We start from the raw sequence: 26,974 nt of genomic DNA on the forward strand, positions 1-26,974 counted from the left end.
CTGACACTCTTTGATGAGCAAAGAGTCCCTGGAGACTGAGAGGGGGTGTCAGCATGCTGGGACACAGCGGCCTCAGCTGGGCTGGGCTGGGCTGCTTTCCCTCTCTCAGCCTCTGGCCTTTGGCCTCCGGGTAGGATTCTCAACCTGCAGATTCTGCCACTGCCAGCAACTCCAAAAGAGCTTTCTCATTTTTTTGTTTGTTTGTTTTTAGATGGAGTCTTGCTCTGTTCCCAGGCTGGAGTGCAGTGGCCTGATCTTGGCTCACTGCAACCTCTGCCTCCTGGGTTCAAGTGATTCTCCTGCCTCAGCCTTTAGAGTAGCTGGGATTACAGATATGCACACCACATCCAGCTATTTTTAGTAGAGATGGGGTTTTGCCATGTTGGCCGGGCTGGCCTCGAACTCCTGGCCTCAGGTGGTCCGCCCACCTTGGCCTCTCAAAGTGCTGGGATTACAGGTGTGAGCCACCCTTCCCGGCCCCAAGAGAGCTTTCTGATGGGACATGTTATCCTCCCTCTGAGGCCTAGTCAGATGCCCCCACCCCCAGGAAGCCCTCTTTGGTTTCTTCCCCATTCTTGGTTTGGATCTGTCCCGTAGCAGGCAGGCAGTAGAACCTGGTGGCCACAGGCGGGGGATGGGGGTGGGGGGGCTCAAGCAGGCCAACTTCAATTCTTAGCTCTTTCAATCACCAGATCTTGGGCCAGCCACTTAACCTTCCGAAGTTCATTTCATCATCTGTAAAATGGGTCTAAAATTACCCATCTCATGGGGTCTGCAAGATGGTTAATGCATTGCCTTCCACTTAAAAATAGAAATTGCACATAAAAGCAGACTCATTTATGCTTACCTACTCTGCATTTCCTTTATTCTTAGGCATACTTTTTAATATTATATTTTATATAAATATATATTAATTACATATATACATGTATTTATATTTTATATTTATATTATTGAAATCAGGATTAAATGTACAATCAGTGGGCAAGAAGCTTTAATTAAATTGCTGGTGTGGGTTGCCATTCATGGGGTTTTGGCTGGGAGAACATGGTCTAGGTGTGTACTCATGTGATCACCTCTACTTTCAGGTTCTCGTTGGCTGGGCCTGCTGGGCTGGAAGCACTTCAAAGGCAGGGAGGGCAGGGAAAGCATCTTGTCTGTGTCCTCCCAGCACCAGCAAAGGGCCTGGCCCAGGCAAAGCTCTTTAGTGTTTGCTGGGCTGTATGCTGGCAGGGACTTGTCCAGTCATACAAGGAAGCAGGGCCAGGAAAAACACCGCAGTCACTTGATTCCATCTGGCAGGCTTCAGCATGTCTGCTGGGGTTCTCTGGCTGGCCCACCTCTCCCAGGCCAGAACTCTAGCATCCCTGCTGTGAGCCCTGGGCAAGTCCAGCTCTTCTCTGAGTTGTCATTTGGAGGGGACAGAGGCACAGAATGTGACTCTGCCAGTGGCTTCCCAAGTGCAGTCCCAAGGTGGACACATGATTCTGTACATGATTTCAGGAGGTCTGTGGGTCCCTGAAGCCCCAGGTCTCAGGGACCAGAAGTCCTATACAGGACCAGAAGTCCTATACAGGTAGATTGTTAGCTTGGTAGCTATTTATCCTGATCTGGGTCTATGCTTGTCAGCTGCCCACAGGTGGGGTGGGGGTAGGGTACCTGGAAGGTCCTGGAGCTAAGCACAGATGCTAGCAGCCCTAACCCCCTGATATGCTTTGGCTGTGTCCCCACCCAAATCTCATCTTGAATTGTAGCTCTCGTGATTCCTTCATGTTGTTGGAGGGGGCTGGTGGGAGATAATTGAATCATGGGGGTGATTTCCCCCATACTGTTCTTGTGGTTGTGAATTAGTCTCACGAGATCTGATGGTTTTATAAGGGAAACCATTTCGCCTGGCGCTCATTCTCTCTTGCTGCCACCATGTAAGAAGTGCCTTTCACCTTCCACCACAATTATGAGGCCTCTCCAGCCATGTGGAACTGTGAGTCCATTAAACCTCTTTCTCTTCTCAGTCTTGGGTGTGTCTTTATCAGCAGCATGAAAACAGACTAATACACCCCCTTACCATTGCTAGAGATGCTCTTCCTTAGCCCCCTGGATAGCGTTATTCCAGACCTGGGCCAGGAGTCCCCACACTGTCCCCGGGACGTCATGCCTTCTTTTCACAGGAGCAGCTTGGAATGGATGGTTGGTGGGTAGACAAGGGCTATTTCTGAAGCCTCATGGATAGAGCAGAGGACTTTTTGCTTAGATGACATGTTTATTGGTGGCGCTTTGGAGAGCGGGGAACTTTCTTCTCTGAGTGGCTTCGTGCATCTCATGCAAGTTTAGACTCTACATTTTATTGCATCACAAGAATCAAGACCATAGGCCTGGCCAGCTCCTCTTGCCCCAGCCTGCTCCCACACCTTCAGAGGGACCCCGGGCACAGGGAAACCCCCCAGAGCACACTGGTATGGCAAGAGCTTCAAAAGGCACCTAAAAATAGCTTTCTAACCCCCTCCCTTTCTCTTTAGGGCTTAAATTCAGGATCCAAAATGGAGGGGGTTTGGGTGTGGGGCTGCCGGCAAGGGGCAGGAACACATCTCTTGCTCTTGGACCTCAATTCTGGCTGGACCTTAGGGCTTACACCCTGACTCTCAAACCAGGTCACCAAACATTTTTCTCCAACCCCCCACCAGTTCTTCAGGAGTTGGCTGGGGACAGGCAAGGGTAAGATACTGTCATCCTGTGGCCCTGACCCTCTCCCAGCCTCTGCAAGACACATACACACACACACACACACACACACACACAATTGCATGTCTCTCTAAGGAAGCATTAGATTTATTTCTAATTAGGCTGAACTCCTGGGGAGATAGCTGGTGCCACCATAAGTCCTCGGTCTGGCCAGGGGACCTGAGGTGGCACCGTCCGGCAGCCTGGGAGTCAGCCTCCTTTCCAGAGAGATTAATGCCAGGGGGTCAGATAGTTGACACGACTGTGGAGAGAAGTAGGGGTGAGGTGAGGGTTTCCAGGGTGTCCTAGGGGAAAAATCAGGCTTTCCCCCTCTAGGCTCTGAAAACACAGCTTCTAGCCAGCCTCTATGTGGCTCGGAGCCTTCAGTGGCTCCCTGTTTTCTGTATTTTCAGCGGTGGAAAGAAAAAAGGCACGAAGAAGTTTTTCAGGCAGAGGAGGAAGGACCATCTAGGCGCTGAAACAGCACAGGCAAAGGTGTGAAGAGTGCTTGTCCTGCTGGGTTTCGGGGGAGTCTAGTCTTGCTGGAGTGTACAAAGTGGGGCGAGGAAGGTGAGAGATGGCTCAGTTATGAAAATGTCTGAATATCTTGCAACCTCCGTTCTTTTTCTTATCTCCAAGCTTTTACTTGTGGGACGACCCTGCCGGGAACACCACTTAGCACCCTCCCTTAATCCCCCACCCAAAAAGGCAGATTCTTGGCTCTCCCTCGTGTTTCTTATTTGTCTGTTTTCTCTCCTTCCAGGTAACACCCCCGTCCCATCCTTTTGGCCTCCTCCAGTCAAACCTGGTGGGATATGGACCTCCCCCACCCCCGCGTCTATCCCCACCCCAGTGGGCTGCACATTTGCCAGGGGCGATCTCTCCAGAGCGAAGCAGCTTGCGCCCTCCCAGGAGGGCACCTCCTCCTCGCCAGGCCTCGCCGGGGCAGGAGGGTCTCAGAGTCGGGGAGCCCCGAGGCTGTCCCCAGCAGTCGGATGGGAACGTGGTTGGCTGTAGGGCGGGACAGGACCGTTCCCCTACCTGTAGCTGGAGCCGAAGCTTCGGAAAGTGTTCCTGGGAAAGAACGGGACGGGTGAACCCGAGATGGGAAGGGGCGACCCTCTCTGGGCTCCTCGCTAGACCTCGGGAGCCACCCCCTCTCCCCGCCATCCCTCCTGAAGGGTTCCAGGGCGCCTACACCCAATGCAAACGCCTCCACTCCGCAAGGGTGGAGCTGTCAGGGAGGGCAAGGTGCGCCGTTTAGTAGGAATTACATGTGTATTCATTTGAAATTGTAATTTGTTTCTGGTGTATTGGAGCCAATTTTTCCCAGTTCTCACGTTTTCAAAGGTCATTGCGTGTGCGCTAGGAAAGCGGCCCAGACCTCATCCTCCCTCCTCCGGATATGGGGTCCCGGGGCGCGTGGCGTCACTTACAGGGAGTCGAAAGGCAGGGGCTTCTGTCCGTAGCGGTCCAGGCTGGGGTTCTGGTTGAGGCAGTACTGAGGCGGGCAGCAGGGATAGGGGCGCGGTGAGTCGGGGGAGCACGGACGCCCTGCCCACGCCCCACACAGGGCTTCCTGCTAGAGACGGTGGCCCTGAAGACTGGGAGGCCCTGCTCTGGGTCTCCTCCCCGCCTCAACTCCCGGCTTAAGCCGCTCCCCACCAGGACCCCCCTCTCCCCGCCAGGGACGGGTCTGCGCGCAGCGCTCCCTACCCGCCAGCTCTGGGTCACGTCCGGCTTCAAGTACCGCACCGCGTAGCCGCTGAGACCCTCCACTGCGAACAGAGACCCCCTCTCGAGCGCTCATCCGCCCCCCAGGACAAGCCCCGCCTCCTTACCTAAGCCCCACCCACACATGTTCGGAAAACAGGTCCCGCCTCCGCTGCCCCGCAGGGCAAAGCCCCAACCCCGACGGCTCTGCCTGGCTCCGCCCCCTCCTCATGGGCAGTCCTGCTTCCAGATCCGCGCGCACGTCTTGGCCCCACCCACCGCAAGTGCCACCACTGCACCCCAGCGGCCACGCCCTGTCTCTGCCTGGCCCGCCGCCTAAGTTCCTGTGCGCAGTCCACGCTCCCTGCTCCAGCCCCGCGGCCCACTTGCCCTGCAGTTCCTTTAGCGGCCCGTAGACTGACCTCGCTTGCTCAGGCAAGGCAGCTTGAACTCCCCGGCCGAGGATACGAAGTGGGACCAGTCCTCGATGGCGCGCGTGAAGCAGGGCCAGTCCACTCGGTTGATGCCCGGCGCGATGGGCGCCAGCTTTCCCTCGTGGTACCTGTTGCGGAGCTTCTGGCCTGTCGCGGTGATGTCCTGACAGGGCCACGGGGGTCAGGCCTGCGCAGCAGTAGCCGCAGGAGCCTAGGGAAGCCATCCCAGTCCATCCCAAAGGCCTCAGCTGACAACTGGCCCGGTGTATTGGACCGAGGGGGCGCCCGAAGTCGGGAACCTGGATGGGGTGATGTGGGGAGTCCCAAGCAGGCACCTGAGGAGGTGCTCGGGGAGTAGATCCCAGGACCAGAGGTGCTTGGGGCTGGTGCCCCTTAGCTACCCAAGGGCAGGGCAAAGGACACTCACCAAACACTGCAGGGGTTTGTTGGGGACCCCAAGGAGTGTAAAATGGGCGTTGTCAAACTCATCTGTTGAAACAAGAGAAAGGGAGAAGAGGTGTCTCCTTCACCAGTGGTCAGAGGTCATAGAAGAATTTTGGCCCACATTGTACTTTAAAAAAGTTTTTGAGGCGGGCACGATGGCCCACACCTGTAGTCCCAGCACTTTGGGAGGCCGAGGCGGGTGAATCACTTGAGGTCAGGAGTTCCAGACCAGACTGGCCAACATGGTGAAACCCCATCTCTACTGAAAATACAAAAATTAGCCCGGCATGGTGTGGAGTGCCTGTAATCCCAGGTACTCGGGAGGCTGAGGCAGGAGGATCACTTGAGTCCAGGAGGTCAAGGCTTCAGTGATCATGCCACTGCACTTCCACCTGGGTGACAGAGCAAGATCCTGTCTCAAAAAAAGAAAAAAGGCTGGGCGCGGTAGCTCACACTTGTAATCCCAGCACTTTGAGAGACTGATGCGGGTGGATCACTTGAGCTCAGGAGTTCGAGACCAGCCTGGGTAACAAGGTGAAACCCTATCTCTACCAAAAATGCGAAAAGTTAGTTGAGCGTGGTGGCACACGACTGTAGTCCTAGCTACTAGGGAGGCTAAGGCACGAGGATCACTGGAATCCAGGAGGTGGAGGTTGCAGTGAGCTGAGATTACGCCACTGCACTCCAGCATGGGCAACAGAGCGAGACTCTCTTACATTTTTTTTTTAATTTGACAACTTAAAAAAATCTAAGATAAAATAGTAATCACATCTCACCCCTTGCCACAGAATAAAACTCCGAAGATTCCAATGTAAAAAATGAACATGGGCGAATTCTTTTATAACCTTGGGATAGAAAAGGCCTTAATAATTTTAATTAAAAATCCAGAAGCATTAAAGAAAAGGTTGATAATTTAAATACATAAAAATAAACTTCTACATGGCAAAAACAAATGTCAAAAAACAAATTGAAAAAATATTTCCACTTATTTTACAGATATTAATATTAATATTAATTAATATTCCTTAATATTGAAAGAGTACCTAGAAATCAAGACACACAAAAAATGCCAGGCATGGTGGCTTGGGCCTGTAGTCTCAGCTACTCAGGAAGCTGAGGCAGGAAGATTGCTTGGGCCCAGGAGTTTGAGGGCTGCACTCCACTGCACTCCAGCCTGGGTGGCATAGTGAGACCTTGTCTTTAATAAATAAATTAACAAGTTGAAGAATTTCTCTATACAAGGACTCCAAGGTGCAGAAGGGTATATACAATATGCTGCCATTTGCTTTAAAAAAAATTTTTTTTTGAGACGGAGTCTCGCTCTGTCGTCCAGGCTGGAGTGGAGTGGTACAGTCTCGGCTCACTGCAACCTCTGCCTCCCAGGTTCAAGCGATTCTCACGCCTCAGCCTCCCAAGTAGCTGGGATTACAGGTGCGTGCCACCATGCCTGGCTAATTTTTGTATTTTTAGTAGAGATGGGGTTTCACCATGTTGGCCAGGCTGGTCTCCAACTCCTGACCTGTGATCTGTCCACCTCGGCCTCGCAAAGTCCTGGGATCATAGGCGTGAGCCACCGCGCCCAGCCTACTGTTTGCTTTAAAATGGTAGACTAAACATAGACTATTAGAAACAGAGAATATATATTCAGGTCATCACCTCAACCAAATCATCAAGCTTAGCATCACAAATAATGTGATAATAAAATTCTGTGCCTCCTGCTGCAGCATTATGGCAAACATAGCATCTGTTGCCTGTGAAAGATTCTGGCCAGCAGTGTTTAACCTGGTGATTCAGATCTCTACACCTAGCTGCTGGTTTACAGAAAATAGATTAAGAAGATAAGAAGCACCATAAGGAAACAGTGGCTCAAATTCACCATATGGGACTGTCTGCAACACAACTTGGAGACTCTTTAAAAAGTCAGTATGATGGTGGGCAATGGAAACTGGGTGGACTGTTTTAGACTAAGATGAAAGACATAACAAGTAACTGAAATACATAATCTTAGATTGAATTCTTGTTCCAAAAAATCATTTTAAAGCCATAAAAGACATCTTTGGGGTCAGTTGGGGAGATTTTAATATAGTCTGGATATTGGATGTTGTCGAAGTATTGTTAAGTTTCCTAGGTGTGATAATGGTATTGTGTCATGCAGAAGGATGTTTTTGTCATTGGGAGCTGCTTGCTAAAGGGTGTCCAAGAATGTAAGAGAGAGGGCGAGAGAAGCAAAAATATGGCAAAAATCAACTGAAGCAGGCGGAAGGTGGTGGGTACTCATAGTAATATTCTTGCAACTTTTCTCCATTTGAAAATGTTTATAATGTAAACTAAAAATAAAATCCTGAGGTCTCCCCAATGTATTGACTGAGCGGAACCCCCTCTTGGCTAAGGGGACCCCCCAAAACCTTAAAAAACTGAGTTCCCAGCCATAATGGGACAGGAGGTCAGACATGCTTCATCCTACCCCTCCCTTTTTGTGGTTTAGACACAATAAATGACCAGCATTCATGTTAAACTAGCAATCACAAGGCCAGGTGCGGTGGCTACGCCTGTAATCCCAGTGGTTTTGGAGGCCAGTCACTTGAGGTCAGGATTTTGAGACAAGCCTGGCCAACAGGGTGAAACCCCATGTCTACTAAAAATACAAAAATCAGCTGGGCATGGTGGCACACGCCTGTAGTCCCAGATAGCTACTCAGGAGGCTGAGGCAGGAGAATCACTTGAACCTGGGAGGCAGAAGTTGCAGTGAGCCGAGATCATGCCACTGCACTCCAGCCTGGGCGACAAAACGAGACTCCGTCTCAAAAGAGAGATTACAAGACTAAGAGAACAGACTGTTTGTGGCAACAAGATGCCAAATTATTATTATTATTATTGAGACGGAGTGTCACTCTGTTGCCCAGGCTGGAGTGCAGTGGTGTGATCTCGGCTCACTGCAACCTCCACCTCCTGGGTTCAAGCAATTCTCCTGCCTCAGTTTCCCGAGTAGCTGGGATTACAAGCACACACCACCACACCTGGCTAGTTTTTGTATTTTTAGTAGAAACAGGGTTTTACCATATTGGTCAGGCTGGTCTTGAACTCCTGATCTCAGGCAATCCACTTGCTTCAGCCTCCCAAAGTGCTGGAATTACAGGCGTGAGTCTCCGCGCCCGGCCAAGATACCAGATTATTAACAGGACCTAAGGCCATGCAAGGCAAGGGTTAAGTCACACACCCCTACACTTAAAGCATAAACTACAGGTTGGTTGTGATAGCTCATGCCTGTAATTCCAACACTTTGGGAGGCTGAAGCTGGAGGATCACTTGAGCGCAGAAGTTGGAGACCAGCCCTGGCAACATAGTGTAACCCTGTCTCCACACAAAACAAACCAACAACAACAACAAAAATAGCCTGGCATGATGGTGTGTGCCTGTAGTCCCAGTTACTCAGGAGGCTGAAGTGGGAGGATCACCTGAACCTGGGAGGTCGAGGCTGTAATGAGCCATGTTTGTGACATTGCACTCTAGCCTGGGTGACGGAGGGAAACTCTGTCTAAAAAACAAAACAAAAAATAAATAAGCTATGTTTTAATTGCCATGAGGTTTTTCTTTTCCTCTAGCACTGGCCTTGAGATAAGCAATATTAAAACAATTACAACTCATACAACTCACAGATGCTGATGAACTGACCCCCTGATCCACTAGCCACAGCTATGCCTTTGATTGCATAAGAGGCTGATTTCAGTAACTTTCTCCAGATGAGAAGACCACCAACCATGGACAGAGGCTGCTCACTTGCTGAGCTTTGCGTCCTGAAAAGATCTTTTGTCATATAGGGCCTAATTGTCATACATTTAAAGGTTAAGTCTCCATCTCAAAGCCAACATGGGTTGTATGTTACATGCAAGTTTGTTCATTAAGCCCATGTCAGTACTATCTTCATGAATATTTATAGCTCCTCCTGTAACCTGTTGAATATGTATATTTAGCCAACCCTTTGAACATAAAGCTCTTACCCAACCCCTCCTCCTTTGACATGCCCATCTTTGGGCTTCAGCTGGAGGCACACTTTCCAGCCTATGGGATGGCCACCTTGCAGCTATAACCCCTTATAAGAAATAAAGCCTCCTTTTCTAAACTTAAACATTTATTTTATTTTTTGAAGATGGAGTCTCGCTCTGTCACCCAGGCTGGAGTGCAGTGGCTCCATCTTGGCTCATTGCAACCTCTGCCTCCTGGGTTCAAGCGATTCTCCTGCCTCAACCTCCTGAGTAGCTGGGATTATAGGCACCTGCCATCCTGCCACGCTAATTTTTGTATTTTTAGTAAAGCCGAGGGTTTCACCACGTTGGCCAGGCTGGTCTTGAACTCCTGACCTCAAGTGATCTGCCTGGCTCAGCCTCCCAAAGTGCTGGGATTATAGGCGTGAGCCACTGTGCCCTGCCTAAATTAATAAATTTCTGATTTTTCAGTTAACAGTAATAAAAAATGGGGGAGCAAAATAACATGTGTTTGTATTCCCATTAGTGAACCAGGGAGAGACATCAGAAACTAAGAATGTGGGGGGGTTACCTGTATGGGGGGTGATGGGAGTGAGACTTGTTGCTGTTCATATTGTTACAGCATTTTGAGTTTTGAAGTTGTGACTATTACTTTTATTTAAAGCATATGCTTACAACAAAATACATATCTATATCAGAGCTTTCTTTTAAAAATCTAGATTCCTGGCTTCTCTCAGAAGCAGGAAATTGGAAGAACTGGTAACCTGGCTGGCCCCTCCAACATAGCACAGTCTGCAGGAAGCCCCGTGGCTACTGTTTAAACAGGGCAGGTGTGGGTGCCCCATTTCCCTGTGAAATTTTCCTTCCCCCATGGCCTCGTCACCCACTTCCCTCATTTGTGTTTCCCATCAGGACCCGTGTGGCAACTCTGGTGATCTCCGTGCGGTCTCTGACACCCTCAGCCCACCTGTCACCCAAGCTGGAGCCTAGGTATGGGCCTGCACTCCCCCCTGTTCCGCCTCCTACCCCGCCCTGCCTGCACCTACTCCTGTTGACTTTATCTGCTAAATACCTTCTAAATCCCTCCACACGCAAGCTCCTCAGTCCATGCAGGGTTATTCACTAGGCCCGTGGGGCTCTTTTGCCCTGAAGGCCCACATGTTCTCCTCTCCTGCATGGGGGCTGTGAGGAGGGGTCTTTCTCTTTCTTTTCCACATACAGAGATGCTTGGGCAGAAGTTGTTATTGTTATACTGTTATGACTCCTACCACTGCACCTGCCAACCTCTGCCCAGTTCTCTCTCCATTCATTACAACAGGCTAGGCACAGTGGCTCATGCATGTAATCTTAGCACTTTGGGAGGCCAAGGCAGGAGCATCGTTTGAGCCCAGGAGTTGAGACCAGGCTAGGCAACATAGGGAGACCCTGTCTCTACAAATAATTTTTTTAAATTAGCCGGGCGTGGTGGCATGTGTCTGTGGTCCCAGCTACTCAGGAGGCTGAGATGGGAAGATCATTTGAGCCTGGGAGGTCGAGGGTGCAGTGAGCTGTGATCATGCCACTGACTCCAGCCTGGGCAACAGAGTAAGACACTGCCTTCAAAAAACAAAACAAAACAAAACAAAACAAAACAAAACAACAGCAACAATGGCATCAGCAACACTTTTTGAGCACAGATTATGTGTCAGGCACTACTCTAAGTGCTTATTTTCTCGAGATGGAGACTCGCTCTTGTTGCCCAGGTTGGAGTGCAGTGGCATGATCTCAGCTCACTGCAACCTCCGCCTCTCAGGTTTAAGTGATTCTCATGCCTCAGCCTCCTGAGTAGCTGGGATTACAGGCGCCTGCCACTACGCCTGGTTAATTTTGTATTTTTAGTAGAGATGAGGTTTCACCATTTTGGCCAGGCTGGTCTCGAACTCCTGACCTCAGGTCATCTGCCTGCCTTGGCCTCCCAAAGTGCTGGGATTGCAGGCGTGAGCCACTGCTCCCAGCCTCTAAGTGCTTTTTGCATCTTATCTCCTTCTAACCTCATAACAACCCTTCAAGGCAGGCCTTGTCATTATCCTCATTGTACTGAGCAGTAGACAGAGGCTCAGACCTGGTCGAAGTGTCCTGGGCAGGGAGCAGCAGAGCTGGGACTGGCCTCTTTCATCCTTGCATCTGTCACCCTCTTTCTTGAAACCACCTGCCCCTTCCCCAAAGGGGATCCTGCACTGGTGGCCTGACCTTTGCGGCAGTAGGTGGCGGACTGGCAGTGCTCATCAGGAAGGCAGGCCTTGACGGTGTCCCTGTCCATGTGGCGCAGGGTGGGCAGGGCTGGGTGGTAGAGCTGCTGCTTCACGCCCGCCAGCTGGTTGCGCTGCCGCTCCACAGGAAGCAGGATGGCCGGGGAAGCATACACATGTGTGGAGCCATCGTCCCAGGGCACCAGGTCGATGATGCGGGCCATAGCTGGGGGGCAGAGGGTTCTAAGGGGCTCACGCTGGGCTCATGCCAGCCAGACACCCTTCTTTGTGTGAAAACAGCCTTGGCCAGTGCCAATGTCTACTTGGCAAACATTTATTTAGCACCTACTGTGTGCCACGCCATTTTTCCGGAGCTCAGCATGAGGTGGCAGGAACATTCAGGTAACAGAAGACAACAGAGACAACCCTCCCAATCCCCTCTCAACACACACACGCGCGCACACACACACACACACACACACACACACACACACACATTATGCCATGGCTGTGAGGGAGGTCAGTACAGAGTGTGTGTTTCTGGGGAGGCTGGGGTTGGGACATTCCAGGAATGGTCTAAAAGAGGTGATATTTGAGTCTATTAGTATTTTCTTTTTTTTTTTTTTTGAGACAGAGTCTCACTCTCTTGCTCAGACTGAAGTGCAGTGGCACCATCTTGGCTCACTGCAACCTCTGTCTCCCAGGTTCAAGTGATTCTCCTGCCTCAGCCTCCTGAGGAACTGGGATTACAGGCATCCACTACCACATCCAGCTAGTTTTTGTATTTTTAGTAGAAATGGGGTTTCACCGTGTTGGTCAGGATGGTCTCGAACTCCTGACCTCAAGTGATCCACCTGCCTCAGCCTCTCAAAGTCCTGGGATTACAGGTGTGAGCCACCGTGCCCGGTGAGTCTACTTTTAAATAATGAGCAGGAAAGTGCAGCAGCAAGTGGGCTCAGAATGTAGCTCAGTATGCTGTATGCCTCTGGGTGGAAAATTATGGACTTGCCTTAGCTAAGGTATTTACCCAAAATTCTACAGATTGACTCAGAAATATTTTCAGGAATGGGAGCAACATGATATATTTGAACTAGAAAAGCATTACTGGATACCCGGTGCCTCCCTTTAAAAAGCAGATAGTCCCAGGAGACTTTCAGTCATTTACACTTTAGTGAGAATTTGTTGAGGCAGCTTGCTTTCTTCCTGACCCTGATTTAGAGGTGAGAGGTGGAGGTGGGAGCTAGGGTGGCAGGAGGAGAGAGGACCTTAGATCATGGAGGAGCAGGGAGGGGACATGGTGACAAGGCATGGGGAAGTTGCCTTAGGGGATGTGACTGCCTGGGGAGGGACAGGGAGGGGGATCACAGAGATGGGGAACTGAGGAGGGGGTTCCCTGCTTCTGACTCACCAATAGCAGCTACCTTATCTGTAGGGCCCAGGCCCAGGTGCACAGGCTTATAACGACTTTCAGCTCTTTGACTGCTCAATGGGCAGAAGAGGAAGTGAGGTGGATGAGTCCCTCATTATGCACAGCAGCAGAATAAAGGAACATTGTGCACAGACAATGCCCATTGCAGCCTGATTCTGAGGCACCCACTCCTTAGCAACCCTGGCAACTACAGGCTCTAAGAAGAGCCTATGCCAGAATTCCTGTGCTCTGGCCACTTCCTGCCAGCCTTCCTGAAGGCTGTGGTCTCCCAGGCCTCAGCACAGGCCAGGCATCTTGGGAAATGTCAGACGGGGAGCTGTGGTTCCTTGGAGGTAGTCAGGCCAAGGCAGGCCAGAAATGGCTACTCAGCCCACTGCAGGCTGTGTAATCCTGGGCTAATTACCGCCTCTCTCTGGGTCTCAAGTCTCTCCTCTGTGTTAGGCAAGGACTCCAGGACCTGCCCTTAGGAAGATGTGGATGCTGAGAGGGATCTCCTCTCCCTGCAACCCTCAGGGAAGAGGGCAGTACACTGTCGGCCAGCCCCTGAGTCTCCAGGAGTGGAGATTAGCTGTGGCCAGTATCCAGGGTAAGCGTGAGGGGATCAGGGAGAGTAGTGGCCTCAGCAGGCCGGGGATTAGTAGATGATACTCCACCCTCAGCCCCTGCAGGACTGCAGGCTCCCCACTCCCAGGAAAGCCAGTCTGTGAGTGCCCAAGCCTAGCACCCCAAAGCCCTGGGGCCTGCCCACCATCCTGGTCACAACTATTAGAGACAAAAACCCCCAAGGTGAGGAAACTCCAGGAAAGCCTAACTTATTTGCATATATTGGCATGTGCTTTGCATATACCTGCCCAGGGGCTGAGCCTGATGAGTCTTGGAGCCCCTCCAGTGAAATTCCTGTAGGATTTATTTCCCCAGTTGCTCCTCCTCCAGTGCTCCATACAGCCCCCAGAACAGCATCCCTAACTGCTACCCCTTACAGAAAACCTTCCCAGAGTTGACTCCACTCACCACCCCACCCCCAATTTATTTCTTGACTCTTTTAAAGTTGTAAAATAGAAGAAATACAGAAAGTGCATACATATCTAATGTAACTAATAATTTACAAAATGAGACCCCGTATAACTACTACCCACCCTGGGCAAGACGTGGAATACTACTTTTAAAACAGTTTAGCAGTTTCTTAAAAAGTGAAACAAATGTATCATATGATTGGGTCATCTGGAAGATTCTACCCCAGGAGGCTTCCCAAGAGAAATGAAAGTATATGGTGAGGCACGGTGGCTCACACCTGCAATCCCAGAACTTTGGGAGGCTGAGGCAGGCAGATCACTTGAGGTTGGGAGTTTGAGACCAACCTGGACAACGTGGGGAAACCCTGCCTCTACAAAAAATACAAAAATTAGCCAGGCGTGGTGGTGCAAGCCTGTAATCCCAGCTACTCAGGAGGCTGAGGCAGGAGAATGGCGTGAACCTGGGAGGCAGAGCTTGCACTGAGCCGAGATTGCGCCATTGCACTTCAGTCTGGGCAACAAGAGACTCTGTTTCAAAAAAAAAAAAAAAAGAAAGAAAGAAAAAGAGGTATATATCTCTACAGAGACTTGCACACAAATGTTCATAGCAACATGATGTATAGCCAAAAAGTGGAAACAACCTGTGTCCACTGATGAGTGGATAAACTGTGGTGCATCCATACCATGAAATACTCTTGAGCAATGAAAAGAAGTGAAGTTCTGATACATGCTACGAGGTGGATGAACCTCAAAAACTTCATGCTACATCAAAGAAGTCAGATGTGAAAACCCACATATTGTATGACCCATTTATATAAAATGTCCAGGAAAGACAAACCTATAGACCCAGAAAGCAGATGTGTGGTTGCCTGGGACTGGAGTGTACGAATGAAAAGTGGTTACCATCTGGCATGAGGGGTCTTACTGGGGCAATGGGAATGTTCTAAAACCTGATGTGGTGAGAGTTGCACAGTTCAGTCAATTTGTTAAAAATCATTGAGTTAGGCGGGGGTGGTGGCTCATGCCTGTAATTCCAGCCCTCTGGGAAGCCCAAGTGGGTGGATTGCTTGAGCCCGGGAGTTCGAGACCAGCCTGGGAAACATGGCAAAACCCTGTCTCTACAAAAAAAATACAAAAATTAGCTGGGCCTGGTGGCGTGTGCCTGTGGTCACAGCTACTTGGGAGGCTGAGGTGGGAGAATCACTTCAGCTAAGAAGGTTGAGCCTGTGGTGAGCTATGATCATGCCACTGCACTCCAGCCTGGGTGATAGAGTGAGATCCTGTCTTAAATAAATAAATAATAAGTAATATAAAAGTCACTGAATTGTATACCTAACATGGGTGAATTTTATGGCATATATATTCCCATAAGGTTGTTTTGAAAAATAGATTCCAGCCAATTTAGTAAAAGAAAGCAAGACATTGGCCCTGCCCGTCCCTAGAAGCTTCCACATATGCCTTCCCAATCACAATCCCCAACCCAGCAAGAGGGAACCACTCTCCCACCTTGTAGTACTTTTATTTATGGGCAGCTATAGAAAACTTTATTGAACAACTCTAGGCTTTATAGAAAACTAGACGCTGCAAATGTACTTATGTTTGTAGCCATAGACAGGACAGGATAATTTTGCCTTTTGGAAACTTTGTATGCATGGATCACCGGGGTCTTCTTTTGAATCTGGCTTCTTTCCCTCCACATATATGCACATGAGATTCATCCAAACTTTAGCCACTCTGTGTGACTGTGTTTTGCTCATTTTCCTCACCCTAGATCCCATTACTCTTCACTCAGGCCCATCTAACTTTCCCTCCTTCCCACTCTGCAGGTTCTCCAACTGCTGCTAAGTTGCCCAATCCCAGAGACGCATTTCAAGTCTCAGCTCAGACAGTGGCCCCTCGGATAACTCCCTCACCCCAACACAGCCACTACTCTTGGCTTTCACCTCACCCCATGCTTCTGCTTCTCCATCCCCATCCCTGGCAGCTCCTTAAGGCTCCTTTACCAGCTCCTGCTCTTTTTGCATCCTCTGAGTGAGCCCAAGTGTTCCAGGTGCCACCTCTGGTCCCCTTTGTTTCCTTGGGTTTCCTAGGTGATACCAGTCAGTCCTGTGGCTTTAAGCATCATCTGGAGGCTGAGGCCTCCAAAATTTCTATCTCCAGTAGACCTCTCCCTAAGTAACACACACACGCGCGCGCGCACAAACACACACACACACACAGAGTCACATTTCAACCTGGCTATCTCTCAGACTTTTTTTTAAATTTTTCCTTAGGCTGGAATACGGTGGTATGATCTTGGCTCACTGCAACCTCCACCCACCGGGTTCAGGCAATTCTCCTGCCACAGCCTCCAGAGTAGCTGGGATTATAGGCATCTGCCACCATGCCTGACTAATTTTTGTATTTTTAGTAGAAACAGAGTTTTGCCATGTTGGCCAGGCTGGTCTCGAACTCCTGACCTCAGGTGATCCACCTGCCTCGGCCTCCCAAAGTACTAGGATTATAGGCATGAGTCACTGCACCCAGCCTCTCTCAGACATCTTAACAAAGTAGTGCTCATTATTTTCCCCAAAAAATTCTTCCTCCAAACTTCTAGCCCCAGGCTTCTTCTTTTCAGTACATGTGTAAACCAGCCTGGGGTGGTTTACTGGTCACCCACTAAACCAGCCACCCAGTTGCCCAGGGTGAGCCCCTCAATGCCCCCCTTTTTCCTCCCCTTTCCCTTCTCCTATCTGTACTCCCACCAGCATAGTTGAAGCCCCATCATCCCTCCCGTCAGGCTACAGGCAAGGGCGAATGTCACCTGTGCTACCCGCAGGCCCAGGCAGAGCAGAAGGGCTTGCTGCTGTTCCCTAGGAAGGAGCTCTGACCCCTGCAGCCTGGCATATTTGTAGGGAAGGGTCAGGGAGTACCTTGAGCTTTACCACTGGGGTCTGGCCTTGCTGGCAGAAAGAACTTTCTTCTGCATCACTTGCCTTGTGGAGGATGCATTATCAGAGGTCTTGAAGCCCAGGACTGGAGGGGAAGCCAGGGTTCATCCAGTCGCCAATCGGCTTGTCCCTCTGCAGCCTCCTGACCAGTTTCCTGTTTCCATGCTTGTCTGCTACACGGAGCCACACAGATCATGCCCAGCCCCTGTTCAAAACCATCATCTAAAACTACACTCCTTCCTGTGGCCTACAGGCCTCACAACATCTGCCCCTGCCCCCTGTCAACCTCATCTCCCACCACTCTCGCCTGTACCCACTAAGCTCCAGGCTCCCAGGGCCCCATTCTGCTCCTCAAGGCTCATTCTAGCCTCAGAACCTTTCTCGTTGCAGTGTCCCTGGTCTGGAGCACCGTTCACCCAGCTCTTTTCACAGCTGAGTCTTTCTTGCTTTTCATGGCTCAGCTCAAATATACATCTACCTCATCATAGGGGCCTGCCTACCTACCCCCACTGCCCTCCACAACACACGCTTCTGCCCTGTTTCTTTTATGGCACTTAGCATAATTTGCAATATTCTTTATTTGTCAGTAATCTCCTCCATTGGAATGTAAGCTCCATGAGGACAGAGCCTATGTCTGTCTTGCTCAGTGTGCCAAGGCTGACACACTGCCAGGCACAAAGGAAGAGCTCTAGGCCAGGTGCAGTGGCTCACATCTGTAATCCCAATACTATGAGAGGCTGAAGCAGGAGGATTGCTTGCATTCAGGAGTTTGAGACCAGCCTGGGCAATATAGTGAGACCCTTGTCTCTAAAAAAAAATAAAAATTAGCCTGGCATGGCAGCACACATGAGTAGTCTACTACTCAGGAGGCTGAGGTGGGAGGATCACTTAGCCTGAGAGGTTGAGACTGCAATGAGCCATGATCCCACCACTGCACTTAGCCTGAGTGACAGAGAGAGACCGTGGCTTTAAAAAAAAAAGAAAAAGAAAAAGAAAAAGAAAGGAAAGGAGGAACTCTAGAAATGGTTTAGATAATTAAGTCAAGTCCTGCCCCTTTGCCAAATATCCCTCAGGGCCACCACACTGAGCCCCTCTTCCTTGGGCCCTGTCCCCTTGTGCCCTCTCCTCCTAGATCTCTGTATCCCTTCTAGTGTCCAGCCTCAGTTCACAGTGCAGGTCAGATGCCTCAGTCATCTGCCAGGCCTTGGATTCATCCTCAAGGCCTAGCCCTGGGACACAGCCTTTCCGGCAGAGCCCAAGGCAGGGGAGCCAGAAAGAATCTGCCTGCTGTCCTGGCCTGGGGACTGGAGAGTTGGGATACGCCTCTTGCCACGGCTGAGTGGAAGCTGACAAGCCCCTGCCACCTTAAAGAGTCTCCAGGCATCACATGGGAACGCCAAGCTGTTATTCTCCCATTAGCCACTCCTTGGGCTCTGCCAGAAAGGCTGTGTCCCAGGGCTAGGCCTTGAGGATGAATCCAAGGCCTGGCAGATGACTGTGTCTTGGCCAAGGTGTGTGGGAAGCCAGGCCCCTGGTAACCCGGGCAGGTCCCCTGGCAACCCATGGTGCTCCAAACCTGGGCCTTGCAGGGGCTCTTCCCTGGGGCCCACATCCTTGCTGGACCCTGGGAGTTGGGGGTGCTGCTGGTTTCCTGGGCATCAACAGCCTCTTTTCTCCCCTGCCCCCATTCAGCGCCTGCTAATCCTTTGCACACGGCCCAGCTACTGCCAATTAATCTTCCTTGTGTCTGAGGGGCCAGCTACTAGTGGCAGCGAGAAGGCAATTCCTGGCTGGCGGTTGGCATCTGAGCAGGTAACTCAGGATGAGGTGGAGGCTCGGTGGGACCCCGAGGGGATCCCCATGTTCTCCCTCTAGAAAGGCATTTAGGCAGGACCAAACTGGCATGGTGGGAAACCTGCAGCTTCCCTCTCTCTGGTGGAGCTCAGACTTTAGGGTGCAGCAGAATTTTCAGGATATCTTGTGCAATGCAAATTCCTAGGTCCCCCAGGAGCGCTTGGGGGACCTAGGAATCTGTATTTTCACCAGCTCTCCAGAAGATTCTGGAAATACTGGTGGTGCAACACCATAGCTCCCCGAGCTGCCACTCGTGGGCCCCCTTCCCACCTGAACCTCCCTCATCAAAGTGCGGTCAGCAGGGACACAGGGGAAAGATGGGAGGGACCTGCAAAAATTCTCATTTAGGAGGAAAAAGAAAAATGGGGGATCAGGGAGGCTTCCTTAGTCATTTCCAGACGGTTTAGAAATGCAAGCCAGAATTGCTGCCTGCTGGGAAGGGTCTACAGGCCTGGCCCGCAGAAGAGGCCAACACTCGGCAAATGCCACGACCACCTGGGAATAGATGTGGGGCAGCTGGAATCGAGTAGACCTGAATGTAAACTCAGCTTGGCCACTGCTGGCTGTGCTGCTTCAGGTGATTCTGTTGACCTTTCTGTGCTACATAATGAAAATTCTTATTTTACTGAGTGCAGGGGCGGGGCGTGGTGGTAAGAGCGAGGATGAGTATGATCGTGAGTAGAATGCACTTAGCTCAGCCCTGGCTCTCGGGGCTGCCTGTGGCTGGCTGGGGTCAGTGAAATCTGCCATCCCAACATGTGAACTCTGGCAGTCCAGACTTCGGAAAACATTGTGTCTTCGCCCCCACCTTCAGGGAAATGGAAGACCAGAGGGGTCATGTCTGCCCCAAGTTCACTTTTTGGGAGGCTCAGCCAGCAATCTGACACTTAGAGCTCTGTTCCCACCATGGCCTCTCATGGGAGAGGCTGGGCTGCTGATGCCAGAGCGGGAACAGAGGTCAGGGCTGTAAGTAGAGGGCAGGCAGCATAGCCGCGGGCTCTTGGGAGCTGGGCTTGGGGGTAATAATCCTGGGCCTGGGCTACCCTCTTTAGCTGGGGCCAGGGTCCCTGGCAGAAAGGGGCATACAGACACTCTGCCAAAGCCTGGGTTGTCCATGGCTGGGAGAGGGGTGGGGCACACTCATGTGGGACAAGAGCACGTCTAGGCCTGGGAGTTAGCACACACTGACCTGCACACTGCCCACTGGCCAGGTCATCCTGCAGGGGTTCAGTCATAAGGGCTGGGGCTCCCCATTCCCCAAAGAGAAATCACCCAGAAGCAACCTGTATAAGGTAGGACTGAAATAACACAGTAAACCATGAAAAAAGGCTTACCTGGCATTCTGTCTTTTTCTTTCTTTTTTTAAAATATAGCACTATAAACATTTTATTTTATTTTTGAGACAGGGTCTCACTCTGTCGGCCAGGCTGGAGTGCAATGGCGAGATCTCGGCTGACTGCAACCTCCCCACCTTTTGGGTTCCAGTGATTCTTGTGCCTTAGCCTCCTGAGTAACTGGTACTATAGGCACGTGCCACCATGCTGGGCTAACTTTTTGTATTTTGGGTAGAGACAGGGTTTCATCATGTTGCCCAGGCTGGTCTTGAACTCCTGAGCTCAAGCCATCTGCCTGCCTCAGTCTCCCAAAGTGCTGGGATTACAGATGTGAGCCACCATGCCCAGCCTTTTTCTTTTTTTGGAGAAGGAGTCTCACTCTGTCACCCAGGCTGGAGTGCAGTGGTGCAATCTCCGCTCACTGCAACGTCTATCTCCTGGGTTCAGGTGATTCTCCTGCCTCAGCCTCCGGAGTAGCTGGGATTACAGGCACGCACCACCACACCCAGCTAATATTTGTATTTTTAGTGGAGATGGGGTTTCACCATGTTGACTAGGCTGGTCTCAAACTCCTGACCTCAGGTGATCTGCCTGCCTTGGCCTCCCAAAGTTCTGGGATTACAGGAGTGAGCCACCATGCCAGGCCCATTTTCTTTTTCTTTTTTGAGACAGGATCTTGCTTTGTCACCCAGGCAGAAGTGCAGTGGCATGGTCACTGAAGCCTCGACCCCCTGCCTCTGAGTAGCTGGGACTACAGGTACATACCACCACAGCAAGATTTTTTTTTTTAATAGAGATACGGTCTTGCTATGTTGCCCATGGTGGTCTTGAACTCCCGAGCTCAAGTGATCCTCCCATCTTGGCCTGCCAAAGTGCTGGGATCACAGGCATGAGCCACTGCATCCAGCCCATTTTGTCTTAAAAATTAAAAAAATGATGACCATAGATTAATTTATCTTAAAACAGATTTTCCACTCATGTATTAGTCATAATGAATATTTTTACTTATAATGAGATTATGCAGTACATGCATATTATACAATTAATGTTTTCATTTGATACCATGTAATAGTCATAGCCAACATTTATTAAGCCGTCGGCATGTGCCAATCACTGTTCTGAGTATGTTCCACTTATTATTATTATTATTATTATTATTATTATTATTGAGACAGGATCTCACTCTGTCACCCGGGCTGGAGTACAGTGGCACTATCTTGACTCACTGCAACCTCCACCTCCTGGGTTCAAGCGATTCTTGTGCCTCCGCCTACTGAGTAGCTGGGATTACAGGTGCCCGCCACAAGGCCCAACTAATTTTTGTATTTCTAGTAGACATGGGGCTTCCCCATGTTGGCTAAGCTGGTCTGGAACTCCTGGCCACAAGTGATCCGCCCACCTCGGCCTCCCAAAGTGCTGGGATTATAGGTGAAAGCCACTGCGCTTGGCCTAAGTATGTTACACTTATCAATTCATTTTATCCTCACAATTAACCCATGAGGTAGGTACTATTAATATCCCTATTTTACCGACAAGCAAACTGAGGCACAGAGACATTAAGTGATCTGCTCATGACTTGACTTCAGAGCAGGCACATCTTCTTGCTAGCTCGGTTAGACTGCTTCTTTCTTTTTAATGCCCCCGTAATAGTCCATTATCGGATATAGTGTAACTTATTTAATACATGCCTCTCTTAGAGATGAACATTTAGGTACATGTAAGTACTTTTCAATAACCAGTCTCCTCTTGATGAATATTTGGGTGTTTTTCATTTTTGCTATAACAACCAGCTTCTTTGTACACATATATTTATGGCCTTGAGTAATTCTATAAGGTAAATACCTAGAGACAAAATTGCAGAAATATATATGCACACATATATCTGTGTATATATGTAATATATATGTGTATATGTATATCAAATATATATGTGTGTATATATATTTTATATTTTTTGAGACAGGGTCTCACTCTGTTGCGCAGGCTGGAGTACAGTGGTGCATTATGACTCACTGCTGCCTCGACCTCCTAGGCTCAAATGATCCTCCCACCTCAGCCTCCTGAGTAGCTGGGACTACAGGAGTGAGCCACTACACCTGGCTAATTTAAAAAATATTTTGTAGAGACGAGGGTCTCGCTATCTTGCCCAGGCTGATCTCAAATTCCTGGGTTTAAGCAATCGGTACACCTCAGCCTCCCAAATTGCTGGGATTACAGGTGTGAGCCACTGCACGCAGCTGAAATATTTTTAAAGTTGATAAAGGAAAAGGAAATGTACAACTCACAAGAGTGGTCCATAAGTGGCAGGAGCAACTGTGAGTGCTCCAGGGAGGGCTAAGGACACTGTCTCCTACAGGTGTCAGGATGTTGGGCTGGGTCCAGAGGGTGCTGCCTCAGCCCCCAGGAACCCCTCGGAAGACCAAGATGCAGGAGGAAGAGAAAGTGGAACCAGAGCCAGAGCTGGAGGCGGAGGTGGAACCAGAGCCAAACCCCGAGGAGGCTGAGACAGAGTCCGAGTCCATGGTGAGAGGTGGAGGGGGAGGAGGGGCAGGCCGGCCTCGCTGCTCAGGGTCTTCCCAGTTTGGGCCACCTGCTCTCCAGGGACCTTCTACAGCAGAAAAGGTTAGCATCAGAAGGACAAGTGGGGGTCACAGGGTCCCACACTTGTTCAAATGAGAAAACTCAGGTTCAGACAGTGGATAGGGCTGGCCCAAGGCTAGCATTTTCTGTAAAAGGCTAGATAGTAAATATTTTAGGCTTTGTGGGTGATGCTATCTCTGTTAATTACTCAATTCTGCTATTATAGTATGAAAACAGTTATAGGTAGTGCATGAATGAATGAGCATAGCTGGGTTCCAATACAATTTTATTTATAAAAACAAGCAATAGCCTAGATTTGGCCCACAGGCCGTATATTGCTAACCTCTAGAGTTCAGAACAGAGCTACTCACAGGAGCCAGTCCATGAACTGTTTATTACTAGTCCACGATGATTAAGCAGTTTGTACCAGAATGTAAATCTACTCTGTAGCTAAGTACACTGATTAGTTTAGTTGCTATTTATTTTGTACCAAGACTTTCTCAATGAAGGAAGCAGTGCATTGATAAACATTCTGGTGCAAACTGCTTAATCATCATGGACCATTGACAATTTGCAGACTGGCATGGATCCATGGACCACACTGTGGAGTATTTCTCCAGAACTTTTCCTCTGCAACCCATCCATTCAGGAGGTGGATGACAACTAATTCAGCAGCTCAATTCGACAGATTTGATTGAGCTTCTAATTGATGCCAGGCCCTGTGCTCAGTGCTGAAAGCATAAAGATGAATAGGCATTGCCCCGGGGGGTCAGCAGACAAGAGCCCAGCCAGTTCATTCTGCCAACAGATACAGGTGGGGAGGAGGGAACGTGGTGAGCCCCAACATTGGCCTCAGCTCTCCCCTTCTTGGGGAGCCAGATAAGTGTGTCAGACCAAACTGTGGGAGCTCAGAAGAGGGAGAGTCATCTTCACTTTGGAGATTGGCGGCTGATGGGGGAAAGCTTTTTAGACGCAGAGGATGGAGCAGAATTTTAACCCAGTGAGATGGAGATGCTGGGCATTCCTGGCAGAGGAAAGGCTGTTACTAGAGAAGGGCAGGGTGTGTTTAGGAAACAGGTATAGCGTGTGTGTATGCATGTGTATATGTTGCATGTATATACACATATATGTCATATATGCTCTTGGCATGTCTGTGTCTGCACATATGTATTTGCAAATTGGGTGTGCATGACAATGTATGTGAACATATATGTACATGAATGCATGTGTATGTGTTTGCACATATGTTTATGTGCACTTGTATTAGTATGTCTGTGGTTCCATGTGCTTGTGTGACATGCTAGTGTGTATGTGTATGTGTCTACATATTTCTGAGTATGTGAGTGTACTCATGTATTTCTATGTGTATGCATGTTTGTGTGTCTGTGACTGTGTCATGTGTATGTGTATATACACATATTTGCCTGTCTCCACATGTGTATATACACATTTTGTGTCTGTGCATGGATGTTCATGTATGTTTAGATGCAGAAATCTATGTGTATGTGCATATCCATATGCACATGCTTGTGTGTATTTGCAAATATGCAAGTGTGTGACTGAGCATATGTGTGTATACACATATTTCTGCACTTGTAATCATATACAATGTACCTATGCATATGTGCATGTTGTGTGTCTCTACACCAGCAGGCATATGCATGTGTGTATCTGTATGCATGCATGTGTGTATATGCACGTTTGCATATGACTGTATGCACATATATGTGTGTTGGGGCATGTATGCACATGTACATACACATGTATATATACGTATGTTTTTGCCTGTACATGTATGCACATGCACTTATTTTTGTGTCTGCACATGTGTGTATATGTGCATGTTGGTATTTATGTATCACTGTATGTATGCATATGTATGTGTACATACGCTCATATTGTATGTCTGTTCATGTATGTATGTGAATGAGTGAGTATGCATACATTTGTGTGTCTGTGTATGTGTGTGCATGTATGTTTGTTTGTACATACACATATGTGCATGTCGTAGCAGGAAGTGTGGCTGCAGAGGCAGGTGAAAGGCAGATAGCAGAGGCCAAACTCCACCTGGCTACTAGGGAGGAATGGAAAGTTTGGGCCAGAAGGAGAGGGAGCGCCCTGGTGGGGGATAAGGGGCGTGGGCTCCTCCCATCTCCCTCTTCCCCTCAGCCTGCCTCAAGACTTCATAACTGTCTCTAAATGGTCCTCTCCCCTCTCAGGCCACTGAAGTGGGGCTGCCTCCTGGGGATATTGTAGGCCTGGGAGGCTGGGAGGCCACCTTGGACCTTGGGGGCTGTGAGGGCCCCCAGCCCCAGATGAGGGGTCCCTGGGGCTAGGAGGAAGGGAGTATCCCAGGTGGACCAGGTGGAAGGTAAGGCCACCAGGATTTATAGAGACGATGCTGAGGAAAGAGTTGTTCGGGTCTTTTGTGGGGCAGGGATCCCTTGAGGGAGAATCAGGGGCTGCCCCTGTCCAAACCAGACTGGTCTCACCTAGGGCTTACCTGGTCGTGTTCGAACCCTCTAGCCCCCCGAAGAGTCATTCAAGGAGGAGGAAGTGGCTGTGGCGGACCCAAGTCCTCAGGGTGAGTGAGAGTGCGGAAGCCCAGGCTGGCAGGGCAGGGGGGCCGGCATTCTCCCCTTGGAGCCTCACAGAGCCCACGAGGTTGGCAGACCCATTTCGCAGATGAGGAAACTGAGGCTCAGAGAAGCTAAGGGTGGGCTCCTGGAGACTTCAGTTGAGCTGAGCTGGAGCCTGGCTTTCTGACCCCTTGGGGGCTCTCTCTGCTTCCCTGGCTTGATCTCCCCAAGCAGGGTAGAAATGGGGCTCTCTGAGGCCCTAGATCTGAAGGATGAGAGATTCTTTTCCAGAGACCAAGGAGGCTGCCCTTACTTCCGCCATATCCCTCCAGGCCCAGGGCGCTGAGAGTTCTGAAATGAACAGGTACTCTACCACCCTCCCCTATCTTCAGGGCCAACCTGCCCCCGACTCCCCTCCCAGCTAGGGAGCCCTAGGGATGGGGGGTGGATGAGTACTGCCCTCAGCTCTGCTGTCATTCTGGGGAAAGCCCTGGGACATCCTGGGAATTGGCTGAAGTGAGCTTCAGGTGGAGGGTGGGCTCTCCCAAAGTAAGCCTGAAGCTCCCAGTTTGTAATTTCTGCTGGAAATCCAGAGTCATGCATTCATCTCCATTCACCCCATTCATTCATTCCTTCACTCATTCATTCATTAGACTGCTGGCTCCTTGAGGGCAGGGCAATGTGACCAAAAGAAACAGTGGGTCAGAGCTGCATAGTGAGCGCCCCTGTACAGGGGGCCGGACGTTTCTCAGTGCTCGGGTGAGATGCAGGTCCAATGGGGTCAGAACTTCTGCTTTTCCCAGAGAAGCCAGAAATCCAGGCTTTTGGATGGAATCTCCCAGTTGGTTCAGACATTTCAGACCATGGTGCTTGGGGCCTGAGCATGGCTGGGGCCGGGCTGGCCTCAGGCAGGGAGGCTGTGACCTTCACACTTAGGCTGCTCAGCCTCTGCCACAGCATTACACCAGCAGCAAACCTTGGTCCTTCGGGAGCATGATGTGTGCTCAGAGCAGGACAGTGGGAGGCAGGAGGAGAGGAAAGTCAGCTGCTCTGTCCTAAGCATCCATGGGGGTGACTCCGAATGGCACCCAGTCTGCCTGGCCTCATGAAGCAACAGCATCCCCCATTTTCCAGAGAAGCACATGGAGTTTCTAGGGGAGGAGATGGGTCTGAAGTCTCACAGTGGGGAGACAGTGGTTTAGGATTCCAGCCAAGTTCTTTCGGACACTGGGCTTGCCTTGGGCCAGTGGTACATGCAGGTGCTTTCCAATAACCACACCACACACATACAGATGACAGTGACACTCAGGGATGGGGACTCACCTAGTGTCGGGCCTCGAGGGCCTCATCGAGCTAGGGGAAGTTGACGGCAGGCTGGTGTCTCTGTCCATCACAGTCCCAGCCGCAGGGTGCTGACCTGGCTCATGAAGGGCGTGGAGAAGGTGATCCCACAGCCTGTCCATAGCGTCACGGAGGACCCAGCTCAGGTACTACTGGGGCTGGAGGCTAAAGGGGCTGGGTCGGAGAGGGGCTGTGGGGGGGCTGCCCTTGGGCTCCCTGCCCATGTCTATCTGTCTATCCCTGGCAGATCCTGGGGCACGGCAGCACTGGGGACACAGGTAAGACCAAGGGGCAGGATGGCTTTTCAGCGGCGGGGCTGAGGGGCTGAGGGGTTGCTGGGATGGACCCTGCCCCTTGGGAGCCTCTGCCCAGGCCAGATCTTCTCATCTGATCC

At 50.3% G+C, this 26,974-nt stretch overlaps 2 protein-coding genes across 2 annotated transcripts in view; one reads left to right on the forward strand and one right to left on the reverse strand.

The window, feature by feature from the left end:
• Positions 1-1,973: 1,973 nt before the first annotated feature.
• Positions 1,974-13,092, reverse strand: TEPP (testis, prostate and placenta expressed). The gene is given in 9 exon segments (XM_010365507.2): positions 1,974-2,980; positions 3,760-3,792; positions 4,155-4,219; positions 4,435-4,496; positions 4,854-5,028; positions 5,293-5,354; positions 11,522-11,746; positions 12,929-13,037; positions 13,039-13,092. Coding segments are annotated over 9 exon segments (816 nt in total). The 3' UTR covers positions 1,974-2,949.
• Positions 10,229-26,974, forward strand: part of CNGB1 (cyclic nucleotide gated channel subunit beta 1) — a 95,784-nt gene continuing 79,038 nt past the window's right edge. The window contains exons 1-7 of the mRNA XM_010365505.2: positions 10,229-10,282; positions 18,585-18,704; positions 22,437-22,603; positions 25,187-25,244; positions 25,531-25,603; positions 26,636-26,726; positions 26,828-26,858. Of these exons, the coding sequence (XP_010363807.2) occupies positions 22,445-22,603; positions 25,187-25,244; positions 25,531-25,603; positions 26,636-26,726; positions 26,828-26,858 (412 nt within the window). The 5' untranslated portion in view covers positions 10,229-10,282; positions 18,585-18,704; positions 22,437-22,444. The remainder of the gene's footprint in view (positions 10,283-18,584; positions 18,705-22,436; positions 22,604-25,186; positions 25,245-25,530; positions 25,604-26,635; positions 26,727-26,827; positions 26,859-26,974) is intronic.

The sequence above is a fragment of the Rhinopithecus roxellana genome, chromosome 20 (genome assembly GCF_007565055.1).
Source record: "Rhinopithecus roxellana isolate Shanxi Qingling chromosome 20, ASM756505v1, whole genome shotgun sequence".
In the NCBI taxonomy this organism is placed as follows: Eukaryota; Metazoa; Chordata; class Mammalia; order Primates; family Cercopithecidae; genus Rhinopithecus; species Rhinopithecus roxellana.